At 52.2% G+C, this 20,188-nt stretch overlaps 1 protein-coding gene across 11 annotated transcripts in view; it reads right to left on the reverse strand.

Annotated features, from left to right (window-relative positions):
- Positions 1 to 1,380: 1,380 nt before the first annotated feature.
- Positions 1,381 to 20,188, reverse strand: part of HDAC4 (histone deacetylase 4) — a 308,256-nt gene continuing 289,448 nt past the window's right edge. For all 11 annotated transcript variants that reach the window (XM_063099194.1, XM_063099201.1, XM_063099228.1 and 8 more), the window contains 4 exons: positions 19,385 to 19,518; positions 7,723 to 7,807; positions 6,611 to 6,752; positions 1,381 to 6,195 (listed from right to left, as the gene is read on the reverse strand). In XM_063099194.1, the coding sequence (XP_062955264.1) occupies positions 6,156 to 6,195; positions 6,611 to 6,752; positions 7,723 to 7,807; positions 19,385 to 19,518 (401 nt within the window). In that variant the 3' untranslated portion in view covers positions 1,381 to 6,155. The remainder of the gene's footprint in view (positions 6,196 to 6,610; positions 6,753 to 7,722; positions 7,808 to 19,384; positions 19,519 to 20,188) is intronic.

A 20,188-nucleotide genomic window follows, 5' to 3' on the forward strand; every position in this document is an offset into this window, starting at 1 on the left:
AGCATAACATGACATGCTATAAATACATAATGTACACTAAGATCTCTTTCATACGGACAAAATGATGCAGCACAAATGCAGACACGTGGGCAAGAAGTCCTCGCGCCCATCCCAGCACGGTGGCTGCTGCTGGGGAGGGGAGGGACCCGAGCCACGCTGTGTCTGCCACATCTTATCTGTAAGAATTTAAGGCAAAAGTGGGTACGTGCGCAGTCTTCACGGTCTGCTATGTTCTCTCCCTCATGCGGTAGACGTATTGCATGATTTTAAAAGTTAATTAATGCTTTGTAACAATCCTTAAAAAATAATTTTCAGATATGACCCAAAAGATGTGCCACAAAAACCCTACCCTATACTGCACTGCGGCTGAGGACCAGCTGCCCAGGGCCCCCCCTATAGCTACATACCCTCTGCCAAGGGTCCTGTCCTTCCAGTCTGTCTTAGAGATGAGAAGTCCTGCAGAGTGAGAGCCTCTGATTTTGGGTAATCTCTGGCCTCATACATAGCAGCCTTCAGCAGGAGAGGCTCCGGTGGCATCCTGACCTCTCTGCTGTCCTCTGTACCCGTCGGCTATGGCTGCAACACAGCTGCAGGCCCAGCGGTTTCGAGCTCCAGGCCTTTCCTATGTCCATAGGCCCGCGGGCACGCCTGGTGTTGGGCAGTCTGGAGGTCACGGGGGCGGCTCTGCTCCAGCTGTCTCATTCTGGGGCTCAGGGGCAACCTGGGTATGGAGGGCTGGACTCCTAGGAAGGGACTGAGGTGGAGCTTGGTCTGCAAGGTGTTCACAGAGGAGGGCTCTCGGGGGAGCCTGGGCACAAGGGCACACAGTTGTCCCAAGCTGGACAGAGGTGGCCAGGGCCTTACACTCCCCCAGCTAATTAGTCACTGGATGCTGGGGCCTGAGAAGGGGTGTGGCCTTGCCAGGGAAGTGGAGTGGTCACTTGGGGGTGGTGGTGGGCTTCTGGAGGGTCAGGGGGCCATGGTTGGTAGGTGCAGATGGAGTCTCAGAGGGACTGTGTGCCCGGCTGTGGGCAGGGGGCTGAGCCAGGGCCCTTGTCCCCTCTCCCTTCAGCCTCATTCACCTGTGAGATGGTCCCCACCCTAGCTCACCATGGCTTGCAAAGCATTTTGGGGGAGAAAACAGTGCAGATTCAAATTACTGGACACTTAAAATGAAGACACTCCCACAGGACCTGATTGTACAGGCAGAGGGTGACAGGGCTGTCCCTGGGTCTGGGTCCAAGGGGCCTCCCCATGGGGTCAAATGATTCCCACCCAGCAACTGAACGGGACAGGGGTGCTGGCAGTTCAGTCCCTCAGGGTCCCAGGCACACAAGAGCCAACAACACAAGGAAGAGAGCGCACGGCAGAGACCAGAGCTGGGAGGGCAATTAACGCAGTCTTTATTTACACCACAAGAGTAACAAGTGCAGGTGGGTACAAATACTGGACTCTGGTGAAGTGGAAATAGAAACTGACCGTCAGAGGACGACACTGCTGGTCGATGAAAATCCACCCACACGAAACAAGAATGAGAAAACCGAAACCTCCAACTCCACTGAGCCAAAAAAGAACCACTGGAAAGGTCCAGACAATCCAAGAGAAAACAGATTAAATTACAGAAGGAACTGGTAGTGGCGACCCGTGCGGAGCCCACGCTGGGCGCGGACAGGCATCGAGGAGGCTATGACATCACGACTGCTCTCTACCACGTGTCTGTCGTGAGCTCTTGGGTGCACATGGTTCAGCCCCCCTTTATGTGTATATATCATATGAGTTTGTCATCCTCATAAACTGGGAAATAGCGCCTCCACTATGGAGCACACACACCAAAAAAACAAACAAAAACTGTTCGCTTTCTTTTGCTTTCAATAGGAGACTTTTAATCAATGTCAGAGACAAGGGAGGCCGAGCAGAGAGGGGCTCGGCTTCATTACAGTGAAGAAATGGCTTCCTTTCGATGCAAATAGAATCTTAAACCACAGTGCTCGCACAGTTCACGACTGCTTAGTTTAAAGTGAAATCTTAGCCACACATCATCTAAAAGTAATTAAAAAGTCAACACAGCTGTGCGGAAAAGGGGGCTCTTCCGAGCCCACCCGGTTCTCAATCAGATAAACGGTCCCAAGGCCAGGGACAGCGGGCGGCGCTCGCCTGGCCCTGCGGAAGATAAAAGGAAACAAAACAAAACAAACAAAACAAAACTCCTCCAAATCAACTCGAGAGAGACGGGCAGTTCACTCTGAATTCTGCGTAGTTTCCCTAAAACACTGTTTCCACATAAATACAATAAACCCTATTATTGGTATGTCACAAGTGCTAGATAAACTTTTTTTCTTAATATGACAAATGTTTAAGTAGTCCTCATTTTTCTTACAATAAAAAGTACAATTTCTTAGTAATAAATTCAATAAGATGCCTACTCCCCCGCTCCTCTCCTTCAAGGTTTTGTTTTGTTTTACAGAAAAATTCCCATCTTTTGTATCTGCAAATATCATGAGAGGGGGAAAAAAAGGCATTTTTCTTCTTCCCCAAAGCTGCCAAGTTTGGCGTGCAAAATCTGTGTACAATGTAAAGACATGCCGTCGTACAGTCCATGCAACCTCCAGGTGTAGGAAACTTAAAAAAATATATTCATATATATTTATATCTATATATTTATATATGTATCAATGCCCGTGAAACTCGTGGGCCCGAAGTCTACAAAAAGAACAATGGAATGACCACGTGGCCGTGACCAGCAAAGGAGGAATGTTCTGATCAAAAACAAGAACAACAAAGGCCATCGCTGCTGCTGCTGCTGCAAAAAACCAGACTTGCTTTTGTGTCAGACCATCACAAAAAGGTCCTTCCTCTTGGAAACAGATCTTTAAAAGAAGTAAAGAAAAACAGAAACACTTTGACAAAGTGGCCCTCCCGCACCAGACACGGGACGCCGGGGAGGGGCGGCCGGTCCCAGCGAGCGCGGCCTCCTGGGACGGTGGCCTGCTGGTGGGCATGGGCACGTGGTGGCGCAGCTGGAAGCCGCAGGCCAAGGTGGACACCACGAGTCCCGGTGGCGTCATCGGGGTCTCCCACGAAGGGATATAAAGTGCTCACTGACTCCCTGGCCAGGGTCCCCAAGGCCTTTGCAAAGGAAGAAAAAGGCTAAAGGTCCAAGGACCTGAGAGGGAAGCGCATGAAAGGACCTCCCTGGTGCGGTCCTGGCCACAGCCCCTCTGCCTGGCCGCTGGCCGCGGCGAAGGCTGAGTGTGTCTTCAGGGAAAAGAAAAGGCTACACGGTGACGCTTGCAGCACGTCTGTGAAGCTGGAGCGAGCTGCAGGGCGAGCACGCTTGCCCCGCCAGGCTGCACACAGGCCGGCTCCCCTCGGGGCCATTAGAATGAGGCCCTCCAGTGATAACCTGGCCACCGCGTGTCCACGCTGTCCCCTCATCTGTAAAAGTGAGATGATGTGTCCCTCCCTGTGTGCCATGGCAGCCTGAGAGGGCGGGGTGGGTCTCTGTAGGGCCCTGTGGGGAACGGGGCCCAGGGGGCCAGAAGTGCCACCGAGCCTCGCGTGGGTAATGGGACGAGCTGGCCCCTACATGCCAGCTCTGGCGCCTACTCGGGCTTGGGAGGAAACAGTAGCCAGTAGGGAGGGGAAAGAAACAAGTCCCAAGACCTCTCTGTCCTGTGCTGAAACCACTGTCTCAGACAAAAGTCTGGCTGAGCCAGTATCTCTTTCAGAGCCTACCCTGTAAACACACTCAGAAACGGGGCGTGGGGTCCCTCCTGAGCATGGTGTGTCTGAACTTCCGCCCACAAGCTTCAACTTGATAAACTTTGGAATGAAATTGGTGGTTTCAAGTGCTGGAGAATCAGTTACCAGTAAAAAGTGACTGTTAGTTACTGTCACAGAGAAAAAGAGCAAAGACAGGCTGTCCTGGTCAGGAATCTGCACTCTCCTGCAGGCTCGACAGGCAGCAAGGGCCCCTCAGTTCCTGGCAGGCACAGGTTCCAAAATCCAGGGCTAGCTGCTTCCAGCCAGAGCCCCGGCTGTGTGGCTGCCGTGGAAAACCCAGAATGGGGGAAGAGCCTCACTTATGCCCCGTGCGTTGCTGACATGCTGGAAAGGTCTTTGGACACTGAAGTTAGAATCCTATCTTGACACGTGGCCAGAGAAATTTAAACATGAGTGTCATTAATGCTGACTGCCCACGGGGTCTGGCAAGAGTGCCAGAGGCTGGACCCTCCTCACGCTTGCCACGAGGGGATGACACACCACCCTGGTAACACCACTAGTGCTGAAGGTAAGAGCCCCTGGGCTTCCTCGCGCAGCTCCTGGGACAGAACTGGGAAAGACATGGTCACTGATGTCACTCTGAAAAGACCACACGCCCCTCTTCCCACACGATGTGCACTTTCTGAAAATAAACTGACGGCAACAGTTCCGTGCTCTGCAGAAAACCGCTCACTGTACAAAAGTAAACAAAAGCAAAAATAATAGAAACAAACCTTTGAAAGTTAAAAAAAAAAAAGGTACAAGCAAGAAATTAGAAAGAAAAAAGGTTCAGACATTGTTACCATTCAGAAAACTGCTAAATGGTGAGGAAAAATGTAAAATTCACAAAACAATTCTTATTCAGGGTCTTTTTGTGAAAAATTCATACAAAAAATCAACACAAATTTATACTCTTGGCTATAAAAACTCATTAGGTACATATGTGCACGGAGGCTTGGAGACGGAAGGGGTTTTGTTAGAAAATAATTAAAATTAAAGTACAAACTTGTAGGGTAGTTGCTCAGTGGCGAACGTGTTGGCGATCTGAAAGCCGGCCAATCTGGAGCTCAAAATACGTGTCAGTCTAGATCCCTTTCCATAAGCACCTTTAGAGCTAATGCGCAAGTCATCCATTCGCCAGGGACCTTCACAATCTGCATTTATTATATATATATTTTTTCTATAAATGCATTATAAATATTTTATCAAGATTTCATAAGAATCAAGTTTCTTAGCTTGGAATACATTGGAATATATATTATACATGTATTTATTTATATCTAAGATTTACGCAATACTTCATGCTACTTGCTTTTAATAAAAAGCATTCCGATCGCAACACTGCAGGTGTGCCTACGACATGCTTACAGCCAAATGCAGATGCTCGATTGCTAGGTGACGTATGAGAAAAGAACACTTTGGATTTGTTTAAAATTTGTTGGACTTTAAAACCCCCAACAGTATCTGCCACTGTTTTGGAACTACCTCCATTTTTCTTAAACAGCAATAAAGCAAAACGAGGACAGCTGGGCCACAGCCCCTCGGAGACGGCGGCAGGGCCTGCCGTGTAGCTCAGGCCGGCCCAGGCACCGGGCACTGCCAGCCTCGACCAGCCACGGGAGGCTGGCCCAACCACTCCTGCTGTTTATTTTTTCTTAAGGCATTGTTCCTCAGACTTCAGAAAACCCAGCCACAAAAATCCACCAGAGCAATTAAAAAAAAGGCACAAACTTGCATCTTCCGATGGCTTTGAGAAACTCAAGCCGACGCCCCCAGGCTCACATCTCTTTTTGTCCGGTTTGTTTCTTCAGAGGTCCGTCCACTCTGTCCCTCTCCCAGCTGCGAGCCCCCACCGCCCTGCTACGGTTCACAGAGGCAGGCCAGAGCCATAGAAAACTTTCTCTTAAAAAAAAAAGCTACAAGATGAGTCGAGTGGTTTACACGGAGACTGTGGAATCGTGGATGATAATCAAACTTTAAGCACCAGTTTTAATCAAGTTTGTTTTGTGTTATTAGATCTTTGATTTTTATTTTCTTTTCCTCATGTCAACTAAATTGGGCACAAGCTGCCACAGGCTTCTTTCCTCCGCGGCTTCCCTCGCGGGACCCGCCAGAGTGTGCTTGGCTTGGCTTCCGCGGTCCGTGCGTCTGCTCGTCGCCGGCGTCTGTCCCGTGTTCCGCGTGATGCTGCCACGCCCAGACGTGCATGTGCGTCTTGAGACCTGTGGGCCTGGGGTGGCAGAAAGGCTCCCCGCTGCTGCTGCTGCTGCACGCCGGGTGTCCCTGTACCGTGAGAGAGCACCACGGCAGGCGCAGGCGTGACACGGGCAAGGGTCTCGGCTGAGCTTCAAGACAGACAGACAAACAGGAGAACAGCAGCACCGAGGGAGATGCTACAGGGGCGGCTCCTCTTCCATGGGCTCCTCGTCGGGTCTGTGGCGTCCCCAGGAGGAGGAGAGGGGGGCAGGTGCACAACAGAGGAGGGAAGGAACGAACAGCGGGTTAAAGGCAGTGTCCCCGGCCTGCGCGTGGCCCTTGTCCGCAGAGCTGCTGCGGCCCCCGCCCACCCCGGCCTGTGCTGCACGGCCCCCCATGCAGGCGGACCCGGGCCATCTGCTCAGGACCACCTGCTCTTCCAGCATTTCTAGAGGCCTTCACACAGGACAGGGTGGGCCACGCTGGAAAACAGTGGCCTGTTTTCTGGGGTTGGATGGGGACGTCAGCACATGTCCCTCCCCCTGCAGGGCCGCCCCGGCGCTCTGGGCAGGGCGTCAGCAGTAAATATTCTGGCCGCCTGCAGAGAAGTGCCCGCCGGGCAGAGGGCAGAGGGCGGAGGGCAGGCGCTCACCTCTTCTCAGCAGGCTTCACGCCCACAGACAGCGAGGCCATGGCGGTGACTGTCTCGGCTTCTTCCTTCTCGCGCTTCTGAGCCTCGATCAGGGAGTGCCCCAGCGTGGGGGACGCGCGCTGCAGGCAGCGCCAGTACTTGCCTGGGGGAGGAAGGCGGCTCAGGGACTGCGGGCCGGAAGGTCTCCGCATGCCCCGGGACACTCGTGACTTAAAAGCACCCCTCTTTCAAGAGACAGAGGCCAGAGTTATGAACTCACACCAAGACTGGGCATCTTTGGAAATGTTCCCATTGCTAGTGGAACAGAGTCCTCCTGGAAGCAGGACCACCTAGGATTGTGCATGGGGGGCTCCCGTCGGGTCTGGCCCTCAACAACACAGCTCCTCCATGCATGGCAGGAGTGGGGGTGCAGGCCAGGAGGCGAGTATGGGGGGCTGTCGCCTGGTGCTGGGGGTGGGGAAGTCACCATATTAGGCTTAACATGAGGGGTATGCACACAGGGCGGGCCTACCCTGATGACAGTGTCAGGGCTTCGAGGCAAGAACCTAAATGCCTCCATGCAGAGAAACAGAAGCAGACTTCTGCTTTTCACCTGCTTACGGATAGTCTCAATCATTTGGGTCATCTCACAGGCCCAAGACAAAATGGGCTTTGTGACGAGCACAGGGTGTGGCAGGTACACCTGAGACTGGTGTGTTGCTAGGAGTCACCTGGCTGTGTGCCAATCCCTGCCTCCAGGCCCTGCTGCTTGAGAGGAGTGCTAGGATATGGGGGCCTGCACTCTGTTTGGGTCTCCCTGTACTGAGGAGGTGGACTTCTCTGGTCCAGGGACAAGACCAGACTCCAAGATACAGGCTCACAGCCAGGCCCACCCTCACTTGCTGGGGACTTAGGGCAAGTGACTTCACACTGAGACTGTCTGAGCCTCAATTCTGTTGACCTATAAAAAGGAGGTGATGATACCACCCCATAGGCTATGGAAAACCAATTGGGGCTAAATGAGTCTCCACCGGCCCGTCAGACGCCAGCTGAATGCGAGGCCTTGTCACGCAGGCCTGGGGGAAGGCACGGGTGCAGGGGGGGTCCTGCCCCAGGAGCCCTCAACCACTCACTGTGGATTTCTACGACTTTCTCCATGGACCGCACAGCATTGGCATTGGGTCTTTGCTGTAAAACCTTTTCTGGGAGAGGATCGAGCTGGAAAAAAAAGAGCAAATATGAAGTGTGTTAATATAACCCGCTCGAGTGTTACAGTGAGCTCACAGATGGCAACCGCTTCCTGCCCGCAGTGGCCGTGGAGAGCATCTGCCCAGAGAGGGGATAACTTTAAAAAGCCAGATGTGGCTTTGGCATTTACTATATATATTTTTATTTTACCAAAGTGAAACTATTTTCTTTAGGCAGTTTAGGAGATGTTCAGGTGTATCTGTGGGCTCCTGCAATCGAGGACAGTCCCGGGAGTGGGCTGGTGCACAAGAACTCAGCTTGGTGTCTATTCTTCATGCCACAGGGTTGCATTAGGGGAAATGGTATCAGTGTTTGGAAATGTCACTGTCATAAACTTGCTCTTGTAAATGAGAATGATTCAACATCTCCTGATCTTGGCTTTCTTCCAATAATTTGGGGGGGAGCTAAATGGCAGGAGGAAGTGAGCAGCTCTGTCATAGATGGGGACTTGGCACCAAGTTCCCCGCTCAGTCCTGGCAGCAGATAACAACAGGGAATACATTCACAAGTACATTATAGGGCAACAGGGCAAAGCAGAATATCTGCAGCACAAAAATTAAAAATGGTTGATTGAAATAGATCATAAAAACACAACAATAATTTTAAACACTTTAAATAACTGGACAAGGCTACAAAAGCAGGGGAGGTTTGCTGGTTCTAGGACACAGCTGGAGCTGACAGGGAGGCCAGTGAGCACCAGTGTCCCCAGATACCCTGGGGTCAGACCATGGGCTGTGCAGGCTAGGGCTGGAATGGCCACGCAGGATGACCTAGGGAGAACAGACTCATGCAGACCAATGTGCCCAAAGACAGAATCAGTAAGGGCAGACATTAAAGGACAAAGTCATCCCAAGTTTGCCTGGTTCTGTTCCCTGCAAGCAGACACTGCTCTGCACAGGGCAGGCTCCACAGAGTGACTGCAGGTTGTGGGGCCACATCCCCAACCAGGCTGCTGCAAGTGCTGCCTAAGTTCCAAGAAACAGGGGTTCGCAATCGAAACAATCACACAACACAGAAGTGAGCCAGTGTGATGACTTGTTGCGAGGGGGAGAAAGAGGGAGAGGGACAAGGTGCCTGAGTCCTTTAAACAACCAGCTCTCACAGGAACTAACAGAGTGAACTCACTCGCTATCATGCCCCACACCCTGGAGGGCATTAATTCGTTCATGAAGGATCTACCCCATATCCCAAATGCCTCCCGACACTGCCACTTGGGAGTCAGACTTTGACACGAGCATGTGCTTTGAGGGGACAACATACCAAACTCTATCAACCCTGAGACAGAAAAGAGGCAGATGTGCAATATTCAAACACATTCTGGAGTTTAGTGAGTAGCAATGAACCAATGCTGGTTTCCAGGATGTGACAAACGACTCGTACTAATGTAAGATGTTAAAATAGAGGACATTTTCTGGGGGTACACAGGAAATTGGGTACTATCTTGCAACTCTTCAGTAAATCTAAAACTATCCAAAAATAATAAGCTTATTAAAAAGTGTAGGTTTATATCCTTAAACACCACAAATATTGAAATTATCAGTTATAAATTATAAAGTAAGCATGTTGAATATGTATTCAAAGTGAAATGAAAGAACCAGAGATGACTGACCCTGACCTGGAAGATCTGGAAGAGAGCCAAACAGAGCTCTTAGAAATGAAAGCATAATAGCAGAAGTTAGGAACTCAATGAGACCAGCCAAGGAGGAAATTAATAACCTGAAAGGTACAGACGAAGAAATTACCCGGAATGCAGCCCAGAGTCCAGGGGCAGATGGAGGGAGGTGGTCTCCACATGGCCACTCAGTTCCTGAGAGAACAGAACAGAGGGGTGGCCACGTCACAGGAGACGATGCCTGCGCACTCCCCGGAATTGATAAAAGGCCTTGATCTGCAGATTTAGGAAGGGAATGAGACCCAAGCAGGGAAAACAAAAGCAGAAATCCACACCTAGATACATCAGAGTGAAACTGCAGAACACCAAAGACAACCAAGAAATTGCACGAGCAGCTAGAGGAAGCAGACAGATAATCTTCAAGGGATGGCAGTGACACGCCAGCTTCTCAACAGCAACACGAGTGCACAGATGGCACTCGGTGTCTTCAGTGTGTGGAGAATAATGTGCCCAATGAAGCTGCCATTCGAGAAGAAGAGTGAAATAAAGACACACACTGCAGAAGCTGACCGTGAGTCCCTTCCCAAAGGAAATTCTGTAGGACCTGCTTAAGGCAGAATGAAAATGACCCTGGAAGACAGACTGAGAAATGAGAAGGAATAATGAGCAAAGAAAATGGCCCAACTGCAGGAAAGTCCAAATAAGGAGGGACTGCATGTAATAAGAATAATGATGTCTAATTAGTGAAATTAAAGAAATGGGGAAATAAAAATACTGGTCAGTGACGGCACATAACCCAGAGGAGGGCACTGCAGCTGGGGCTGCCAGGCTTAGAAAATAAACATTCAGGACCCCAGTTAAGTCTGAATTTCTGATAAATAAGAAATGTTTTAGTACAAGAATGCACAAATGGGCGTCCTGTATTTAATAGGGTGACCCTATTAGGGGCTAAAGCAGTCTAGGCCGTGGTTTTATGGGAGGGTGAGGATGCTGACTGTGTTAAGGATACACGTTCAAATTTTTAAGGATCACTGCTGAAAGAAAAGGACAGAGGAAGTACATCTTTGGACTCAGCAGAGGGAACACTTGGAAGGCGGGGACCTCAGCCACATCGGGAGATGGCAAGAAGAGAGAACGAGCCACAGGAAGTAGGGCAAACAAACATCAAAATAAGATGGCAGAAATGACCCAGAAAAAACTAATCCAACCACTGCAAGTGACCAAAGTTTCCACTTAAAACACAGGCTGCTGGACTAGACAGAAGTAATAACAACGTCCAGCCTTACGCTGTTTATAAAAGACACATCTGGAACCTAAGAGGAAGGCTGAACGTCGGATGAAGACCGACCCCGGCAGGACGAAGGCTGCGGGAACACCTTCAATATCCATACGTAACTGAATACAGAGAAAGTTACTGTGCGATGATAAAGGACGCAATGATTTAAATATATTTAGTAAAATAGCTTTAAAGCGTATAACGTAAAAATGGACAGAACTGGAAGGAGACAGGAATAAATGCACCATCATAGTGGGAGATTTTGACACATCTTTCTTAAATCCAGCAGACAGGCAGACGAAAACCAGTCAAGAAAACCAAAATGTGAACAACACAATTAGCAAGCTTGGTTCACTGGACATAAACAGATCTCCGCAAAACAGATGCAGAAGACACATTATTTCAAACATATGTGGAATGTCTATTCAGACTGACCACGTACGAGCCTGTAAAGCAAGTCTCCAATGAACAAATAAATGCCAACCAGACTTCCTTTTCTTACCACAATGCCATTTGTTAGGAATTGGTAAAAAGAGAACCACAAGCCCTTATGTTTGGAAATTAAAAAACACCAACTCACGGGTCAAAAAGAAATCATAACAGAAATTAGGAAATGCTTAGAACTGAAAATACCGAAGATGCTACCTATCACGAATGTGAGTTGCAGCTAATACCATGCTGGGGGTCATTTATAGCCCTAAATGCACATAATAGAAAATAAGGCTGAAAAGCAAACATTCAATTTAAGACGTTAGCAAGAGAACAGAGTTGTCCTAAAGACAGGAAAGAAAACACATACAAAAGGAGCAGACATAAATAAATTTCAAAAAAAAAAAAATGGAGACTGTAGTTGAAAATGAATTCTTTGAAATGACTGATTAAATTGACAAGTTCTGGTGGGAGTGACGGAGAAAATGAAATGGGAATCACAAATAAGCAGCATCAGGAATGAAAGGGCCGACCGCGGGGTCAGCAGAGATGGACACGGGAGCAAGGGGACCATGCTAACTTCTGCCAATAAATCTGAAGACGTGGTTGAAATGGATAAACTCCTGGTATAATGTAACTTTCCAGAATTAACTCCAGGAGGAACAGAAAACTTGAATGGAACTATAACCATTAAAGACACTGGATCAGTAATTTTAAATCTTTACCCAAAGGACTGTGGCCCAGGAGAGTCCTCCAGTTGAGGCCAGATTATTCTGATCATACGCCCACTCTGCCAGAAGGCAGAGTGAGAGGGAAGACTCCTGAACGTCCACTTGCCTGTCACCGATCCACCTGTCCATTTGCAGGACATTTCTCTCGGTGGCTTTGCACCAACCTGACCCAGCTCTCCCTTTCTCACTTGTACTTCCCAAGAATAACTGTGGAATGTGCCAGGAATGCCACACCCCAATATAAGGAGGGAACTCGCCAGAATAGCCCAGGCTCTGCTCCAGTCTCCCTACCCCTAAACCAGGATATTCTTTTTTGGCTTAAACAACAGTTCTGAAGCCTGGGGAGTTCAAGATCAAGGAACCAGCAGATCTGGTACCTGGTGAGGGCCGCTTCTTGGTTTGCAGACAGCTGTCTTCTCAGTTGTATTCTCCCATGGTGAAGAGAGAAAGCACGCTCTCTCATCTATTCTTATTAGGGCACGAATTTCGTTCATGAGGTCTCTAGCCCCATGATTTAATTACCTCCCATCACGCTGGGGGTAGGGATTTCAAAGTATGAATTTGGGGGAGATATGAAGATTCAATCCATAACACGACGTTTCTTGGAAGGACATTCAAAACAGGATATTCTTGAACACCTCAGCCCAGTGAGAAACACTGACCCCAGGGTTTAAAATCCAGGGTGGGCTGTCTCCCAGGGAGCACACAGACAAGACTCCACCCACCTTGGGCAGCTTTCCTGAGCCTTGGGGGGCCGGTTTGCAACGATTCCCAGGCTTTTGCCGTCCCTTGCTCCTCTCTGTAAGTCATGAACCTGCTGCGTGTCCCTTGTGTGTGAGTGTTCTGCCTCCCCGGACTCAGACAAGTTGGCAAATGGCATGGTGCCCCTGCTTCTCACCATCCATCCCTCCCTTCCTCCCTCTGTTTATCTAATGTACCACCATCCCCCAACCAATAATAAATAGGAAGAATATAGTCCAAGAGAAAAATGAGCGAAAGACATAAGATCCGCAGGATGAGAAAGCCCAAGTAGCCAGTGAACAGACACAAAGGTGCTCAGCCTGAGCAGCAGTGAAGAATGACATGCGAGCCACTGAGGTGCTGTCTGACCCATGGCATTGGCAGACGGAGCGGAGGACGCCAGGTGCTGCTGAGGTCTGGCCACTCCTCTGCTGAGGCTGAGGCTGAGGCTGAGGCAGACACGGAACAAACGCTTTGGAAAACAAGCAGACGTTTTCTTTCCGAGGTGAGCAAGCACGTCTCCCGGGCCCAGCACTTCCTCTGCCAGGTGTTGACCATGCAGAACAAGGGCACTGTCCCGGGAGACCGTGTATGGAAGCTCACCAGGACGCTGCCTGTGACAACCAAACCCAGACAACCCAAGTGTGTGCAGGGCGTGCGAGCAGACAGCAGGCAGTGGTCACACCTGCCGCTCAGGGCCCCGTGCTGCCATGCCCTGCACCACGGCAGCGGGCAGCGCTTCCAACAGTGGCGCTCGGTCAGCCGCAGTCCTGTGTTAAGGGTGACGTGAGCAGGGCCCCCCACCCCCACCAGACAGGAAGGGTGTGCCAAAGATAAGCCACTTAGATTTGGGGGTCATCGCTGCAGCACACCCTGACACGTCCTGTTACATCCCTACTGGGACATTATTGCCAGAAGTTTAGTTTTACCACTTGTAAGATAAGTTATTTTTAAAAAGTCATTCACTATCCCCGTTCGCTACCACTCTGGAGCAGAGGGGTGTGCCACAGCACACGCACAGTGCTAACGTGAGATGCTGCTGGGAGTTTCTAAAACAAACCCTGTCCTGCTGCCCTGTCCGCTGGCTCCCATGGCCAAACTCCCCAGCAGGCCCTGCACAGCTGGCACCCAGCCCTCCTGGCCCAGTGCATCCCCTCCCCACGCGCCTGTGCGGCACCTGGCTGCCCGCCTACTTAAAAGGGGCAAGTTTAAGTTATCCCGGCTGGACTCAGATATTCCCAACAAAGTAGTTTTCCTTGGGCTACAAAGTGGAGTGGGAGGGGGATGAAGAGGGGGTTGGAGGTGGGATAATTGGGTGGGGGACATGGGGTACAAAAGCAATTTCTGGTGGGGGGTATGCTGCTGGTACGAATCTGGCCCTCACATCAGGCTACAAGGGGTGACAGTCGGCATTGTATCTCACGAATATTCATAATAAAATAAAAAAAGATAGATTCTAAAATAATGAGGGGTTGCCTCTGTCCTTGGGTGCACCTGCCCCCCAGGCCCACTAAGGAGCCTTTCTCAGCCAGACCCCGCTGTCAGAGCCCCCACAGCCAGGCATGGAGCTCCCAGCCTGAGCTCAGGCAGGCTTGATAATCTCCCTGCACCCTCAACCCTCCAGGTTCAGACCAAGTTCACCCACAGGTGACCCCTCGGCTCTTGTCTGACCCCACGCCCAGCGACACGTGCCAACCATCCTGGTGACTCACTCTCCCTCCGCTCCTCCACCTCCATGCTTCCCACGGGCTGTGGCTCCGCTTACCTATCCCCCACATCTCGACATCCAAGCACACAGGCCCCTGCCCTGTCCTGCTGTCCCAGGCGCTCGCTCGAGCCTGCCCTCCTCCTCACTAAGTGGACTCTCCAGGAATCTCTCAGCCTCGGCAGGGCTGCTTCTTATGGACGCCATCAGTCCTCCACTTCCCTGACCCCCACAACATGGGAACCACTAACCCGCCTGGACGTTCTCTCCCTCGGCTGCGGGATGCTGCCTCTGCCCCTCGCCTTGGCCGGCTCCACTCTCCGAGGGGACTCCCGGGGCCCAGTCCTGGGTGGGCCTCTCTGGCCACTGCGTACTGCTCTGTGTGAGGCCTCCGTTCCCACCTCCTGCAGATGGCGTCCTCCACCGGGTCCCGGGCCTGACCTCCTCTTGGTCCAGCCGCCCCTAGCACTTCCACAGCCAGCTCGTACAGCCTCACGCTCACAGACTGAGCCAACGCAGTCTCTCTCTCTCTCTCTCTCTCACACACAGACACAAAGCTGTTCTATAGTCACAGAGCTTTTCAACGTCCACCCCTTCACAGAGTATCAGACGCAAGGACAGCGCCAACTCCTGGGTCAAAGCCTTTGCAACCCCGCACCTCACTGCTCCCCGCAAATGTCCTCCATCAGTCCTGGGTGAATTAAATGAAATGTGGCATTAACCCTGAAATTGGCCAACCCTAAACCTCCCTTAGGGATAGTCTGTGGCATAAGATGTGGCAGGCCCCTCTCTGTGGAGAGCTCCAGGAGCAGTGGCCCCCAGCTGCCATCTGGTGGCAGGGTCTCTGCTTTCCCCACACCCACTCAGCTCCATGGCCTGTCTAAACTGCAGGTGCAGCACCTCTAGGTGAACTGCCACTGTTGATCCTGACAGCTGCAGGTAACTGAAAATTGAGACACCGCAGGAGACACTGGGGAAGATGAACCGTCTGCTCACATGTCCCCTACACGCTATCGCTCAGCTGATCCTCTGCGCAGCAGGCTCCCCGCGGCCGCTGCCGTCCACAGCTGGCTGCCCGGTGAGCGCCAAACCGGCTAACACGCCATATATCAGCCTGCATCAAAGGCCACGGGCAGAGCTGTGGGGCTCGGTCCAACTTGCGTGCATTAAGAAGATTTTTTAGGAGACCTTGATAAAGCTGGTGCTTCCTGCTTTTTGATGTGTTTAAGTAAAAGAACATTTTCTTGTCAGAAGACCAAACACACATCAGGGAGCAAGAGCGGGCCCTAATTGAAAGCTAAGCTCTCCATTGCTATTTTAAAGTAGGTAGTTATAAGAATCATAAAGCTTCAGAATGGTTTGAACATATACAACCACAGTTGCCTTTTAACTAGAACAAAAGAGGGGGAAAGACTCTTTCATGTGAAGAAAGGAGAGGTAAAACGCTCTGGACGCTGTAGAAAGCAGACTGGCATCGTACTCAAGTGTATCGCTACCGACTTGGCAGGAACGAGGGATGCCCCTGGCATCTCTGATCCACTCGTGATTTACATTAGAACCAGCACCAGCCGTGATGAGCAAGGCGTCAAGAGCAAGCACGGCCAGCCCAGGCATCCCCCTGTGGGCATTTGCTGCTCTAGGGTGGCTGGCGGTGTCAGCCCAGGTTGCAGGACTCACATGGTTCCACAGGGCTCCTCACAGAGCTGCAGTCATCAGGAGATGTGGTCCTGGGTGCCTTGAGGTCTAGGCCTCTGGAACCTCTCAGTTCTGCCATCACCGGGCATGGCAGCTCCGGTGAAGCAAAGCTGCCCTGGGGCTGCCCCACCCTGTGACCCCCTCCTTTCAGCTGGTCCGCAGGATTTCCTGGGGCCTCCCTGGATGTCCTGGGGACCCAACCGCCCCGAGCCTTATGTGGTCGGGGCTGTGCTCCTGGCCACCCTGCCTCATATCAGGCCCTATCACTGGGCTTCCTTGACTCTGTAGTGAGTCACACCTCCCCACAAGCCAGGGTGTGGCACCATCTATCACTAGCTGAGGCGTGTGAGGGGACACCTGGTGCACCCTCTGAAGCCCTGGGGTCCAGGTGGCGTCCAGCAGATAGCTTTGGGCTGGAAATGAGTCCCTTTCCCCACTTCCTTCCCAGCCTTGTCCTCATGGCTGCACTGGTCCAGCCCTCCAAGTACCTCCTAGAGCCTCTACAGGGAGCCGTGTACCTCTGGTGTCTAGCTGACCCCTGGGGTATTCCAGTCCATGGCATCCTCCTCTCCAGGAACACCCACTTGACTATGACCCACTGACCCACTGGAGTACAGTGACGTGGCCTCCACGCAGTGAGACACGCATGGCTGCCGGCCACCCTCATGCCCCGGCCCCCCAGCTCCACTTGTCCAGGTCAGGGCAGCTTGGGAGGTCCAGAGCTTGGTACTGGTGCTCTTCAGCCTCCTTCAGCACCTGAGCATGGTTAGTGGTGGCCACTGGGGCAACTGCTGGCTTTACCCACAGCCCTGAGATAAGGAATCCCAAGCAGAGAGAAGAGGGGCCTTGCAGGGTCCCTCTTGTAAAGCACTTTACAAATGCTGTCTCTGCTGCTGACGAACATCTAAAGGCAAAAGTCTGAACGCACCTGGCTGTGTAGGGCAGTTTGTGTCACACAGCAATGCTTCAGGTACGCGTGGCCTTAGGACCTGTGCTTGAATAGAATCCTTCCCAGAAGATAATGCAGATTTGTCTAAGAGTGAGTCTTCTTAATTTGTGATTACGGATCTAATCTTTGCAGAAAAGCCAAGGAAAGCAGGCCTGCTGAGGGGGCAGGGAGGGGCCAGGGCCTGGAGGCTCAGCCCTGCCCCCATGGTCTCCCTCCCTCCCTGGTGTCTGACGCCTCAACGGAGGGGGAGAGAGGAAGGTTCTGATGCCCACGTGGCAGGGGCCTAAGAAAGGTGAGGCTCTTTACTGTGTGCTCACGTGTATGAGGAAAGACCCCGCCCAGGAATCTGCCTGCTTCCTTAGCTAGAGCGGCAACTGATTAGCAGCACATTCAGCTCCCAGGGGACAGAGAGCAGAGGTCATGGAGGTGGGAACTGGCTGTGACCGGTGGGGCTCCTCTCGTAACTGGCTGAACTCTAGGAAAGGGGCACTTGCTGCTGTTCTGACGCTCACAGCAACAAGTCCAGCAGCAACACTGCCTGCACAGTGAGGCCCCACAGCCTACCACCCCCCATGAGTGGCACATGCCACATGAGCTCGTAGCTGTGGATGTCTAGACGGCAAATTTTCATTCACCCCCACTCTGCATGTTCTAGAATGATGCCTGTGGGCCAAACCCTATGAGTGATGGGCTTAACTGCAGTAGTCTGTGGTGTTCTATGAGATTCTGACCCCCACTTCAACCCCAAGTGTATCTGCAGCTGCCGTCTTTTGCCACATCCTTGTGCGAGCAGGTGCTGCAACCTGGGTCAGCTTCCTGAGCGAGGCGCTCTGTGGGAGCGGGGCTCATGCTGAGCACGTCCCGGGAGTGCTGCTGCCCCCTGCCTGCCACCCTCTGCCCACCCCACGATGCCAGGCAAGAGTTGGTCTTCACTGAGTGCCAAACAACCCTCGCAGTAGCTGCAGCAGCGCATGCACCTGCGAGTCCAGTGCCACAACACGGCCAACAGAAGGGCCAGAGACCACAGCCCTGTGCTGAGCACCTGCCCACAAGGCAGGACATGACACTTGACCAAACGGCAACACAGTCACTGCCCCACTGGCTACCAAAACGTAGGGGTCCGGGGACAATATTTGCAATGATTAACACTTAAAAATGGGCAAGGCAGGATGGTGGAAATGTACATTCTCCTCAGCCTGAGAACAAGCATTACCCTACCGCTACCGGCGGTGCCCACGGGGGAGCTGAACATCGAACGGGGGTGGGCACACGGGTTTCCTGTAAGCCACTGGGCACCAGCAAGATGGGCACGGAGACAACAATGCACACCCTCTGAACAGCAGGCCCCCGACTCTAAGAACACCCTCGTGCCATCTGATGGGCTATGAGGGGCCCTGAGGGCAACACGAGGCAGAGGCACTGGCCTCACATCCCCAGTAGGGCAACCCTGTTCTGCCATCATGTGGTCAGGTGACCTGAACACTTGGCCCTTCAGGACCTGTGCTGACACTGCTGCAAGCAAAAAGAAAGGTCCAGAGTCAGGAGATGGGTAGGCGCACCCACATCCAAAAGGTCCCTGGTTGGGTTTAACGTTTCAGGAAGAGCATGCTTTGGAAACTCAAAATGAAAGGTACACTCCGCTCTGCGTCATATTCCTTAGATGCTCCCTGGGTTGGACATGACGATGGCACCAGCAGCACCTTCCCCTCCCACCATCCTGTGGCCCACAGCCGTGGCAGTGCTTGCTGGGCACAAGCCAACCATACCGGAGCCTGGATGGGCAGGAACACACCGCTGACATGTCACACTGGAGTGGAACGCTCCACATGGACTCTCTCCCCTTGAGCCCTAGCAACTTTCTTCCCTCTCTCTGTACAGGCCCTTGCAGACCTGGCTGTGCAAGCCACGGTGTCTCCTTGACCTTGTCCTACAGTGTCAATGGGGACAAGCACAAGCCCTGACCCTGGGTCTCACTGCAGGCTCAGAACAGCAGACGGGATTGCTGGGCAGAGCAGCCCAGGCTCCAGCTTCTGAGCCACTCCCAAAACCCACTTGAGAACTTCCTAGAGAAACTGACTGTCCACAGAGGAAATTAAGAGTCAGAAAAATGAAACCTCTCAGTCATGACATCCTGACTGTAACCAATACCTGAAGGAAAAATGAAGCCAAATGAGTGGATCCAAACCACTTTTCTAGAGCAAAGGTTCCTGCCGATCCTTCCCCCACTGCCTGCCTTCTGGCTGTAATCAAAGAGTTTTGCCAACTTCAAAGCAGTCCCACTAAGTGGGGGTGGATGGGGACGCTCGATCCCCAGCGGGAAGCAGAGTCTACACAGCTCAGAGACCCTACTCGCTTTCACAGCCGGGCTTGCGGATCGTCAGTATGGAGCACGCCGCGGGGTCTCAGTACCTCGTTTCCCAGCAAAGCAGAAACACAGGCTTCAGAGGCGTCGCAGATGGCGGTCAGGTCGTGGCCTCCCTCGAGGGCCAGCACAATCCGGCCACCGGCCAGGCCCATCAGCTGCTTCGTCAGGTACCCGAAACCTGCAACGACAAGCGGGGAGTGCAGTCGAGGGAGGGCGCGGGCAGGCTGGGGATCAAAGCCTCCCAGAGCACAGGAATCGCCATGCAAAAGGCCCTGGGGGCAGTGATGCCGAAACACATAATAGAGGCTAGGTTTGATTTAGGAAGTTCGTTGAAGAATTTTGGTTTTGGATTCCCTTTTTGATCTATCTGAGAATACGAATTATGGCTTCAGTGCTTTGATTTTATAATGCAGCAAACCATCTTGTTTGGGAACGAGGGCAGCTGAGTGAGCCCCTGCCACCTGCCCTTCAGCTCCCCAGAGGGGTCCACTCCCAAGGCCCACAGGGTTCTGGTTATGTGACGTGCCCTGCAGATGCATTTGCATGTACACATGTCACATTGCAGGTGCCCCGTACACATGTCACATTGCAGGTGCCCCCAGGGCTTCACACACACTGGGCATCTGGCTTTGATCCCTCCATTGCACCCATATCAGCCACCCCCTGGCAGAGACTGCTGACGGGAAAGGATAATTTTCCTACCCTCAGCTGGGATAATCTGACATTCATCAGGGAGCTGGGGAAAACTAGGTGACACTGATTAGTGGCCCCGATAATGGGCTGGCTGTCAGCAGACCGGGCCCATGCCAGGCTGCACTGTCTGGCAGCTGCAGGTACAGGAGAGGCTG

Source organism: Cynocephalus volans, chromosome 1, assembly GCF_027409185.1.
Source record: "Cynocephalus volans isolate mCynVol1 chromosome 1, mCynVol1.pri, whole genome shotgun sequence".
Lineage (NCBI taxonomy): Eukaryota > Metazoa > Chordata > Mammalia > Dermoptera > Cynocephalidae > Cynocephalus > Cynocephalus volans.